Source organism: Pongo pygmaeus, chromosome 1 (assembly GCF_028885625.2).
Source record: "Pongo pygmaeus isolate AG05252 chromosome 1, NHGRI_mPonPyg2-v2.0_pri, whole genome shotgun sequence".
NCBI lineage: Eukaryota > Metazoa > Chordata > Mammalia > Primates > Hominidae > Pongo > Pongo pygmaeus.
Genome location: NC_072373.2, coordinates 229,359,390 through 229,371,528, shown reverse-complemented (window position 1 = coordinate 229,371,528; position 12,139 = coordinate 229,359,390). Strand labels below are relative to the sequence as shown.

Sequence of the window (12,139 nt, the reverse complement as noted above, 5' to 3'; positions counted from 1 at the left end):
GCCAAGGCCCCATGGGTGGGGAGGAAGAGGGAAGGGTCCCCACCTGGAGACCCAGCCTGCAGGCCACTCGGCCACCTGTGCAGAGGTAGGGGAGCAGCAGCCACTCATGCCCCTGCAATTTGTCCTCAGCAAGTGGGGAAACTGAGGCCGGGGAGTTCTCCAGGCCAAGGTCACTCACGGGCAAGTTCCCACAGCATTTGGACCCTCCATACATGTCAGGGCCGCTCATGCTTTCCTGGGCCCTTCACTGGTTTGGAGGAACCGTCCTGTTTCCCAGAGCGCACTGCGTGTCTCTGAGTGTGTGTGTCTCAGTGGCGTCCATGTGTATTTTTCTGTGTGTCTGTGTGTGTGGTGCGTTTGTGTCCGAGTGTGTGGTGTTTGCATGTGTCTCAGTGGCGTCCATGCATATGTTTCTGTGTGATGTGTCTGTGTGTGTGTCTCTGAGTGTGTGGTGTCTGTGTGTCTCAGTGGTGTCCATGCATATGTTTCTGTGTGATGTGTCTGTGTGTGTGTCTCTGAGTGTGTGGTGTCTGTGTGTCTCAGTGGTGTCCATGCATATTTTTCTGTGTGGCGTGTCTGTTTGTGTGTGTGTGAATCTACGTGTGTGTTTGTCCATCTTTTTGTCTGGCCTCCTGTGCCGTCTACGCAGAGCAGCTGGGTGGGGATGCTGGTCCTGGGGGCTTGTCAGCAGGATGTGGGCGTGGGGTAGCCCTGGGTGAGTCCTGAGCACAGGCCCCAGGTGCCTCCTGCACAGGGGTGGCTGAACGGCTCCTCTGTGGCTCCCGGGTCCCCACCGCCCATCACTGGGCACCACCTGTCCTGGCCACCCTGCTCTCCACAGGGGCCTCGTTCCTCTTTCAGCTGTGTGCCCTGGTTGTGGAGGCTCCTAAGAAGGTTGTGGCCTCGGTTTACCACCTGCCTCGGCTCCTTGGTGTCGCCAGACCCTGAAGGCAGCCCATGCCCTGGCCGAGATCCTTCTGGGGCAGGATGTGCTGGAAGCTGCTGAACCACGTGGTGATGTACCAGCTCCTGCCGTCCCCTACATCCCCAGCGCCGCCAGCCTTCCCTGGGCTCCTCCAGCTGGCTTCTCTACCCTGTACCTGCCCCACCCTGCTCTCCCCCAACCCTGCTACCCCCCAACCAGACTTCCAGCTCCAGGGTCGCAGCCTCCTGGGGTCCCAGCAGGACAGGCCTCACCCAGACCCCGCAGGAGCCATGGGACTTGGGCTGGGTCTTTGGGCCTGGCTGCAGCCCCTTTGGACCTGACCTGAGGAGACACCATGGCTGTGGGAGGCAGGGTGGGGGTGCCGGGCCCAGCACAGAGGTGCCCGGGTGCAGGCTGGCACTGGCCTGGCAGGGACCCTGGATGCCGCCGTTTCAGGCTCGAAAAGGTTTCCATGCCCCAGAGCCTGAGCCCGGCAGCCCCTGAGGATGTCTTGGGGCCTTTCTGCTCCCGAAAGCCAAGAAGGTTAGGCTTGATCCACAGCCTCTTCCAGGCCGGGGAGGCAGAGGCGCTGCAGGTCAGTAGGGCAGGGCCCACAGCCCAGGCTTCACATCCCCAAAACGGGGCAGGGTGCTGGAGGCGCAGGTGTCCACACGGTGGTCGTTTTGGTCTCTCCTGGACTTGCACGCGTGTAGTGCAGACTGGCTCCCAGCAAAGCCTTGAGCCACATTCATCTGGGCCTTGTTAGGACGACAGGGACGGTGTGGGGTGCAGGGGTTGGGGGGCGCAAGACCACGTCAGTGGAGGGAGGGAGGCCGATATCGGTGCCCAGGCTGGGCCCAGGGGCTAGCGGGTCCTCACCTGGCTTGCGGCTGCCCCTGTTAGGCAGCCCGGATGGAGGGGCCCTTCCAGCCCTGCTGGCCCCGAGAATGCAGGGACTCAATTCCCCCTGGTCTCAGTGGCTCTTCCAGGAGCAACACAGCCTGCCCAAGTCGACACCACCCCTAGGGTTTGAGTCCCTTCTGTCTACCCCTACCCCCGCCAGGGCACTGCCCCCCTTGCCCAGAAGAGGCAGCGGCACCCCTAGCCCCTGGGGCACCACACAGCCCCTTGGGGAGGACGCCCTGCCAGCCCCACACTCGGTGGATGGGGATTTTGGGGCTAGGATTTAATGGGGGTGACCCTGCCCAACCCCTCTGTTGGTTCCACGGCGTCAGAAGAAAGCTGTTACTAACCCAGCTTATTTTCTACAAGTCTTGTTTATTGAAAGAATCTGAAAATCGTAATAAGGCTTTCAATGACATTTAATAAATTTTCAAGAAATTAATATGAAACATTAAAATTTACTTCAAAAATCCAAAGTTTTCTAGATCATTCCCGTCTCACGCTGCTTTAGAGCCCAGTTCACACCTTTTTTGTTCAGATGAGTGACTGGAACTCTGAACACTGCTGTCTTCCAGCCCTAACGCTGGGCGCTGGTCCCTCTCTCCTCCTAAGCCCACGGCTGGGCTTCCTGTGCCCAGGGTCACGGCGGACTTCAAGCCAGGCCCACTGCCCAGAATCACACTCGGGGTTTTTAGACGCTCAAGTCCGCAGATGCTGAGGTGCCCAGACGAGGGGTGAGCAGGGAGACACATGCCTCGGAGAATGTGCCCAGACTGGGCCAGGCGGCTGCGGGAAGCTCCTCACGGGCAGAGAACGTCTTGTGCCTTCCTTTTCTTATCAATCTCCAGCAGATGAGGGCAACTTCATGTGCAAAACTCAGAGAGCAGTTAGTCAAAAAACAGACACCCGGGCAGCAGTAACCAGGACACCAGGGTCTGACCACGGCCTCCACACACCTGTGCCCATGGAAGACGCGGGCACCGGGGCACGCAGCATCCACATGCTCCACAGCGGCTGGTGCTGGGCAGGCTGGGGACTCACTGGAGATGCAGGAGGAGAATCAGCGTGTTGAGTCCCTCGCTGTGTTAGTGTCAAAAATTCTCATTACAGTTGCAAAATAAAAGGGATCACGATCACTAGCCCCGGAAATCCTCATCTCCCGGACCATCAGGATTGCACTGAACAGAATGGTCCCCGAATGGTCCCTGAGGACAGCGTCTTGCAGAACATAAATGTAAACATTTAATGGCAGACGACTCCCTTCCCCTTGAAATCTTCACAAAAGTGTGTACAAGAAAGTATGTACATAAGCACTTCAGAAAGTTTAAAAGAATCTCTAAAAAGTATATACAGGATTTAAACCACCTTCCTGGGAGCAGAAGCTACGTGAGGAACGTGTGGGTCGCTGGTGATGCCAGCCCCCTTCCCGCTGAGGGTCCCAGACTCAGTGCTGGCCTCAAGCGGGGAGGGCTGGATGGCAGGGGACGCATCCAACCCTCTCCAGAAACAAAACCATCTTGCCAGCCACCGGCAAGACCATGCTTTCAACGGCGCCTCTGCCAGGGGCTTCCCTGCAGAAGTTTTAGGGGAAGAGGTGCAGGCCAAGGGGAAAAGCATCGCAGCTCAAGGAAGGTTTTTGGCTGAGACATTTATTTTCAACATTGAAGGACAGGTCGAGTCATTCTGACTCCTCTGAATTTCAACCGACTGATTTGTGGAAAAATATCCTGGCATGGAAATTGCGGCAGCTGGAGGCCGCGCTCCAGGGACCCACCGCGGGGTGTCAGCAGGACAGAAGCACTCCCAGCCCATTTCTCACACTTCTTTAGAAATGCAAAAAAAGTCAGACTTAAAATGTTAAAAAAACAGCTGATCTGGACAAAAGGCAGACCCAGGCTCTAACCCAGCTACAGGAAGGAAGTGGCCCTGCCACTGAGACAGGCGGTCACAGACACACACAGATTGGTCTCTCCCCAGAGGGCGCTTGGAGGGCAGCGGAAGGATTCGGGCCTGGATAGGGGCTCGACCTAGCCCTCCTCCTCCTCCTCCTCCTCCTCAAAGTGGGCTTGCTTCTTCCGGACGTTCCAATGCAGGCACTGGGCGAGGCTCTCAAACCAGTCGCTTACGGGGTCCCGCACGCAGATGGAGGGGAGCGGGTAGCATGAGGTAGTGATGCTGATGCTGGGACGGGAGAGCAGCAGCCTGAGCCAGGGCTTCCAGAAAGGCCCACCCCCAGCCAAGAACCCTCCCTCCCTCCCTCCCTCCCTGGGAATGGCCAGGACTCTTTTCCTGAGGGGCCGGGCAGCCCCTCCCCAAGGCAGGCTTGAGCGGTGCCCCATGGGTGCTGGGACAGAGCCACCCCAGGTCCTGGAGGGGACGGTGCAGGGAACTGACAAACTCTGCCCCAGGGCCCTCAGGGGTGAGGTCCCAGGAGGTGGGGGAGGGCAGCCCTCATGCAGGGGTGGGCAGCAGTGCCAGGGGGGACACCCTCAGGCCTCTGCTGGGGCCAGGCCTGCATGTGCCACCATATGCAACCCGCTGCCCCCAGGACGGGTGCCCCAACTGTGATGCTGCAAGACCCAGGGACCCGGGACCCAGGCCCTGTGGTGCTCTAGGGGACAAGCTGTGTCTACAGGCCAACCCCAAGAGGGCAGGCTCTGCCTGGCCCGGGGAGGAGGTTGGTAGGCAGTGCCCAGCCCGGCATGCAGCCCACACCTGTCTCCATGGCGGATCTCTTGTCTCTTCCGTCCATCAAAGGACACCCATGCTGTGTTCCTTGCTTCAGGTGACAGCATGATCTGAGGGTCAAGCAGGGAGAGGTGTGGGCCCCCAGCTGTGGGGAGGACGCTTCTAGGCACCCACCCCTGAGTGCTCGCCAGAGGCCGAAGTTTGGGCAGCTCTGACCCTGCCTTGCGGACGGTGGAGTGCACGTCCTACAGGCACCGGCCCAGCTCAGCACCGCCAGAGACCAACAATGGCAGGAAGCCCCTCAGACCCGGGCCCTGAGCACCTTGATGGACAGATCTCGGGCACCAGCAAGGGAGGGCTTGCATCTGAGGGGGCACGGGATGGCCCTAGGATGACGAGGCCGCGTCTGAGGCTGGAGCCAGCACGGCAGAGCGGGGTGCTAGGTCCCGGCTTTGTGTTGCACGGGGTCAAATGACTCACAAACCGGAAAAGGAGCGTCGTTGGCTCTGACCTTCAGCTCGACCCCTGCGGGGACCACGATGGGCCGGAAGGACAGCGAGTGGGGGCAGATGGGCGTGATCATGATGGCCGGCACGTTGGGGTGGATCATGGAGGCCCCGGCCGCGGCCGCATACGCCGTGCTGCCCGTCGGGGTGGACACGATCACTCCTGACAGGGACAGGCGCAGGCGTCACTCCCGCCCGAGGGACGCTCAGGGCCCCAGGACAGCGCTGCGGGCCTTACCGTCGCCCTGCACCGTGGTGATGAGGTGTCCATCCAGGTAGACATCCACGTTGGACAGGTAGGAGGAGGGGCCTCTGTCAATCACCACCTCATTCAGGACCTGGAGTGGCGACAGCATTGCACACTCAGGGCAGGGGGTGCCGCACAGCTCGCAGACACCCCCGTCTCACCCAGCCGGGCTCTCCAGAAGGTCCTCGCCCCTGGGACCAAAGTCCCCCCACCCTGGGCCCCTCACCGAGGCCGAGGCGCCTCCACTCACCTGGTACTGCATGGCCTGCTTCCCGACATCCATGTCCAGGCCCGCAGCCCGCGAGCCGTTCTCACCCAGCCCGTTGTGCACGGCCGTCTTCTTCCCCCGGAGCTCCTTCACCACCCTGACCTTCAGCCGACTCCGGAGAACAACAGCTGCGTTCCCTGAGGTCCAGCGGGAGTCAGAGGGCATGCATCAGGGAGGTCAGCGGGGTCAGGGGCCCCAGCCCAGGGAGGCCAGCGGGAGTCAGAGGGCTCTTTCTTCTCCCAAGTTGACACTCCTGTGCCTTTTTCTTTTTATTTTGAGATGGAGTCTCACTCTGTCACCCAGGCTGGAATGCAGTGGTGCGATCTCGGCTCACTGCAACCTCTGCCTCCCAGGTTCAAGTGATTCTCCTGCCTCAGCCTCCCAAGTAGCTGGAACTACGGGCGTGCACCACCACGCCCAGCTAATTTTTGTATTTTTAGTAGAGACGGGGTTTCACCGTGTTGGCCAGGATGGTCTCATCTCTTGACCTCGTGATCCGCCCGCCTCGACCTCCCACAGTGCTGGGATTACAGGCGTGAGCCCCCGCGCCCGGCCGACACTTCTGTGCCTTCTGAGAGTGAGAATCAGCTCACTTCTGCCCAACACACATGGCAGCTTCAACCTGTGATCTGCTGAAACTTCTCAGTGTCAGTAAAAAAGGTTTGAACCACTCAAGATTTAGAAATCTCTGAATCTAGAAACCTTTAAATGTTGCTCCATGCATCATTAAATAAAAATAAACCCCCCGCAACCAAGCGAGACAGCAGCGCCATGATCAGAGCTGCTTGTGGGCTCCAGAACATTCCAACTCACCCTCTATCACCTGAGTAACTTGGGACTGAAAGTTCTCAAAGCTGAATGGGGTCAGGAAGCCCAGGGAGCCCAGGTGGAAGGCCATGACCGGAGGGACGCTGCCCTGTGAGCCGATGGAGAGGTCATTCAGCGCCCACGCCGTGCACCCCCCGCACCACCCAGCTTTCCACTGGCACCTTGGGAGGGACCCAGCTCTGTGGGGACAGCATCCCTGACCCTCTGCAGAAGGGACTGGCCATGTGGACAAGCAGAGGGGGACGTCTCAGGCCAGGGTGGGCCCGGCCACCAGGGCCAAGGTTGGTGTGGGGAGCTGGTGAGGAACAAAGGTGGCAGGGCTGAGCAGCCCCCTGGGCACAGAGGGCTAGGGGAGCTGGCGAGGGCAGGTGGAGGGCAGCCTCGGGGTCAGAGCTCTGCTGGGCATGGAGGGCGGGGGAGCCAGCGAGGGCGGGTGGGAGGTAGCCTCAGGGTCAGAGTCTGACGCCCCACAGGTGCTAATGGGGAGAGAGGAGAAAAGCAGGGCGGGCTGCGGGCATTTCCGGTGTCACCAACATGCAGTGGGCCAAGGGCAGAGCCAGGGTCCCCCACACAATGTGGCCCTACAGCCCCAGGGGAGAGTTGTGCTGCCGAGAAACCAGGAAGAGGAGCTCAAGGGAGGCCCAGAGGGGATGGGCCAGTAGGCGAGGTCGTTTCCCGGGACCCACCGCCCTGCGCCACTCCCTCCTGTCCCAGGCGGGCTCTGGCCACCCCTAGCCGTAGCACTGTGTCCACACTGCCCCTGGCCCCACCATTGCGCCCCACCAGGCTGCCACCATGGGCCTCAGTGCTGGCCGCTATAGGTGACTGCTCTCATAAAGGGGTGAAAAGTAATGGAAGCCGCGCTAGCGAGCCCCTCGTTATGCAGCACCTAGACTGCGAGCCCCTCGTTATGCAGCACCTAGACTGCGACCCCGCGTTACGCAGCACCTAGACTGCGACCCCGCGTTACGCAGCACCTAGACTAGAATCTGGTGCGGGTCTGGAAATGTCAGCGCTTCACCTGGAAAAGCGAGGAAGCGTACAGCAGCGTCCCGTCTCCCCCCAGGCAGATGATGAAGTCTATCTGATTGGAAATGTCATCATAATCTAGGAAACACAAAGCAAAAGCAAGAGGCCGTCACACAGTGGCCCCTCTGTGGCGCAGTGCGCAGACACCAGATGAGGGCAACAGTGCCAGAAGCTTCCAATGGGGCAAGGAACTGTGCTGGAGAAACCAAGGACAGAGCTGCTGACAGCCCACCTTCTCGAAAGGTACAGAATTTCTTCTTCACGGCCCCAAAGCTCTCATCGCTGGCAATGGCAGGGTCTTCCAGCACTTTCTTTTCCACATACACGATCATGTTGTTCTCCTGGAAGCAAAGTGCCAACCTGCTCATTCCACCTGCAGACCCCACCCTCCTGCAGGGAGGTTCCCGACTCACGGGTGCTGTCATCAGAGACCTGGCATGGTGGCCCGCATACCCGCCCCTCCCACGCTCACGCTGAAACTTCATCACCAACGCGCCAGGATGAAGAAGCGGGACCTTTAAGAGATGACTGGGCGGAGGGGGCCCCCTCTCAGGAATTGACTAAGGCTGTTATTTCGGGAGTGGCTTTCCTGGCTCTTGCGCGCCGCAACCCCCACGCCAGCTCTTCTGAAGAGAAGACACGGCAGGAAGGCCCACGTCAGATGTGGCCCCTTGATCTCGGACTTCCCGGCCTCCAGGGCCACGAGCCCACCAGCTCATTGTTGGTCACCCAGTCTGGTGCTTTGTCATGGCAGCACACACAAACCCAGACACCGGGCAGATCCCCGCTCGGTCCCCAGTTCCAGACAAGCAGCCGTTTCCCAGCACTTGAGGTGGCTTCCATGGTCTCACGGGGCGGTGATGTGGACGGAGGCCCCCCCCAACTCCATGTGCACCCCAGGCCCCCTTCCCCCATGCCCCGCGTGCCTCCATGAGGTGCGTGCAGAGCTCCTTGAATGGCTGCAGTAGGCTGGCATCTCTCATCTTCTTGATGACAAGGACGCTCTTTGGGGACTTGTTCCACGTCAGCCGCTGGCTCGCAGGGTCCTGAATGTGCCTTTAGGGGAGGAGAAAAGAGTTCACACCAGCTGTGATCTCCCTCTTGCAGAAAAGGTGTATGACTTAGAAAATTAAAAAAAAAAATCTTTAAAAAGGTGTTTTCACCTCCCAGAGAAACGTGCTTGGTGGCCACGAGCTCGCAGGGCCGAGGGTCGCACCGGCACCCCCAGCCACCTGGTGCCGGAGGCCTGGCCACAGAGATAGGGTCAGGGGTCAGTAGGGTCCGGAGTGACCACCTCTCACCTGCTTGGCCCATCACACGCAGGCTCAGGCCCACAACCCCCACCCGGGCACCACGCTGACCCAAGTGCACGCACCACAGCCCTTCACAGCTCCCGGCCACTTGCCTGCCTGGCTCCTCAGTGACGCTGGTGGGGCAGAAATGACCACGAAAACCCACGGCTGGGCCACTCTTTGCTTGATGCCCTCCTCAGGCCCCCACGAAAACCCAAACCAGTTGACATAGTGACTCTGTCCCTAGGATCCTCTGCACACAGTTTCTGGCCCCACGGGAGCCCAGGACCCCTCAAGGACCCGCTTCCCGCCCTGCACACAGCTCACTATCTCCCTGCATGAACCGACTTTAACCTCACTCACTCTCACAGTAAAAATCACAGGTTTCAAAGTCCGTGGCAGCCCTGACACAGCCACCTGCGCTCTGCTGGCTCCGACCCCGACCACTGTGCCCGGGGTTTCTCCACAGGCAGGGCCCGCCCCGGTGGGATTCCCATTACCACGTTAGCCACAGAAAACATCCCAGCCCAGAACCGGGAACACACACCACGGAGCCTGCTCCTGTTCCCAGAAGCCAAGGGAGGGCGCGGCGGGGCTGGCCACCGTGGTCAGCGCTCACTGCCTGTCTTCAGCCCCAAAGGACAAGTTCTTATACCACCGCGCCAGCCAGCTAGTTCCAAGTTGCCCAATCAAGAAAGCTGCCGCCTGCCATGGCTCTTCCCGGCAGTGAGCTCCCCGGGAGTATGACCGTCCCACTAACACCCCCAGAACCACAACACAGACGCCGATGGCAGCTACAGGGCCACAGACCTCAGCCCATCGCTCGTGACCTTTGGAAGCTGGTCGGCACTCACCCTGCGCGGGCATTACTGGGAGGCGTGGGGTCACTCATGCCATCTCCTACGAGCTCAGCACCTGCCGGGTCACACACATGGCTCGCGAGGCAGCCCCTGCCTGCTGGGAGCCGGCCGGCGTGTCTACAGCGTCCAGGCCACGCTTGGTGAACACGCGGCCGCCCCATGGGTATGGTCCTGACTGTGCACCCACACTAGAAGCCTAAGCTCTTCCTACTCAAAACTCAAAGCAAAACACAATTGTGATGCGACTTGGTAAAGTTGTTGTAAAAGCAACTAAGTCAAAAGGGCTTCCCACACTTATCAAAATCAAACAAAACAAAACACAGTTTCCTCATTGGTCACATGGTCCTCCTGCCTAATCCCTACTGAAAAAAAGTCCTCAGTTCAGCTGCAAAGAGGCCACACTTCAGCTCCCTGCTCCTAACTGAGCCGGGTGGGACCAAGCCCTCTGTTCCCGTGGCCTCAGACCTGGCCACGTACCCAGCCTCCAGCCTTGCCCCAGCACTGCACCAGCCACCGCTCAGGCCCCAGGGAAGGCACCCTCAGGCCATAGGTGGAAGGGCGTTCCCTCCCTCCCAGCCCGCTGCGCTGCGTCACTCTGCTTGGCTCCGGCCCAAGGGTGTGCAGGTGGCTCACAGTCCTCTGGCCTGGTCAGCCAGCAAAGCCCCCGCCCTGCACATGGCTCCCCCTGCTGTCCCCGCAGTCACCACTGACCCAGTGGCCCAGCCTGCACCCATTCCAGCCCTGAGGCTCAGCTGAGCCCAGCCAGAGCCACTGGCAGCAGCGTCCTACATGGGCCCAGGCACCCACCACTCTGCGTGACCACAAACCAGCGCCTCGACCTCTTCCTGGGTCACCTGCAAAGCAGGACACCAGCCCTTGCAGGCATACACGGCTGTGGGTATTGCATGGAGAGGGCAGGGGGTGGCGTGAAGCCTAGCCAGCTCCGACTGAGACCGTCTCACACATGGGTGGCCACACACACTGTGACACATGAGCACTCACGCACCTCCACAACACAGGCCCACCAGTTCCCTGGACAACAAAACAGGAAGCGGGTGCCCTCCTCGCCAGGCCCCCCTACAGGGTCTTGCTCTGGACTATCAGGGAAGACGGAAGTTCAGATGCATGGGAAGCCCTGCCCCTCCACAGCGGGGATGGGAAGTGGGAGGTTATGATCCCAGAGACACAGAGCCCAGAGGGAGCGTGCTCCCATGGGGGGGCCGAGCATGGGTGCTCCCATGCGTGCCCCTCAAGGCTACCCCACAAACCCACCACTTCCTCCTGTGGGGCTGTCTGACCTCGGGCAGCTCGGGGACCACCGAGTACGCCCTGGTCTGAGGGCTGAGGCAGAACATGCACCTGTTCGGTGACCCCGCCCTGGCCCGAGTGACTGACGGCTGGTGAAGACAGCGGCTGAGATGTGAGTGACGAAGGAGCAGCTCTGCCAGGACAAGGAAGTGCAGGAAGGGCACCAGGCAGCGGGGGGAGAGGCCCGGTGGGGTGCCAGGGACACAGCAAGCACAGGACGGCAGGACAGGGCCACGGCGGGGCCGGGAAGGCAGTGGAACGCTCTGGGTCATCCACGTGGCTGCTGTGCAGGGAAGGGATGGTCAGGAGTCCACACAGCGGAGGTCAGCCGGGCAATAGTGCAGGGGAGCTGCTTGTATATTTTGGGATCAAAGTGACAGAATCTGCAGATGGACTGGATGGGGGAAAGCAAACGGGGTTGGGCCCCCCCCGCCTCAGGCATTTGGCAGCAGTGACAGGTCACAGACACTCCAGGAACCAGTGGCACTGAAAGGGCTGGGCCTCAAAAGCACGAGTGCGAGTCACTTCCATCCTAAGGGACGCACGCTGCCGCGGGGCCCACACTTTGCAGAGCAGCTCCTCGGATGACTCCCCCATGGTTCCTAGGACCTGAATTTCGGAGACAGCCCAGGGCTGGGGCCTCCATCCCTGCTGTGCGCCCCCAGCCTCCACGGCAGCGGTGCCTGTCAGCAAAGGGCCATGCAGTGGCTGCCCCCGTGTCACACGGCTGCACTGCGCTTTCTGGTCAACAGTCCCCAGCAGCCCCCGCGCTGGAGCACTCGGCCCTTCCGCATGGTCCTCCCTTGCAGAAAGTGAAGCGTCCACGACTCCGTGAAGAAGGAGGCCCTGAAGAGAGCCCATTCTGCACAGAGGAAGAGCGCCCATTCTGCACAGAGGAAGAGAGCCCGTTCTGCACAGAGGAAGGGAGCCCGTTCTACACAGAGGAAGAGAGCCCGTTCTACACAGAGGAAGGGAGCCCGTTCTGCACAGAGGAAGAGAGCCCGTTCTGCACAGAGGAAGAGAGCCCGTTCTGCACAGAGGAAGAGAGCCCGTTCTGCACAGAGGAAGAGAGCCCGTTCTGCCCAGAGGAAGAGAGCCCGTTCTGCACAGAGGAAGAGAGCCCGTTCTGCACATAGGCCTGAGAGCTGAAGCACCAGTCCCAGAAGCAAAGGCTTCTCTGGGGAAGAGGCGATGAGGATGTCTACCAGGTGCAGAATACGACTCTCAGGGCTGGCTGGGTGCTCACTTTTTTCTTTGGAGACAGTCTTGCTCTGTTGCCCAGGCT

The 12,139-nt window shown here is 60.4% G+C and overlaps 1 protein-coding gene across 5 annotated transcripts in view; it reads right to left on the bottom strand.

Moving 5' to 3' along the window:
• Positions 1-2,183: 2,183 nt before the first annotated feature.
• Positions 2,184-12,139, bottom strand: part of NADK (NAD kinase) — a 29,063-nt gene continuing 19,107 nt past the window's right edge. For 4 of the 5 annotated variants that reach the window (XM_054444479.2, XM_054444488.2, XM_054444470.1 and 1 more), the window contains 9 exons: positions 8,321-8,450; positions 7,627-7,735; positions 7,387-7,472; positions 6,351-6,453; positions 5,520-5,674; positions 5,261-5,360; positions 5,028-5,185; positions 4,544-4,626; positions 2,184-4,009 (listed from right to left, as the gene is read on the bottom strand). In XM_054444479.2, coding sequence (XP_054300454.1) covers positions 3,856-4,009; positions 4,544-4,626; positions 5,028-5,185; positions 5,261-5,360; positions 5,520-5,674; positions 6,351-6,453; positions 7,387-7,472; positions 7,627-7,735; positions 8,321-8,450 — 1,078 coding nt within the window. In that variant the 3' untranslated portion in view covers positions 2,184-3,855. Of the gene's footprint in view, positions 4,010-4,543; positions 4,627-5,027; positions 5,186-5,260; positions 5,361-5,519; positions 5,675-6,350; positions 6,454-7,386; positions 7,473-7,626; positions 7,736-8,320; positions 8,451-9,540; positions 12,102-12,139 lie in introns of those variants that run through there. The other variant, XM_054444497.2, reaches the window with a different exon arrangement.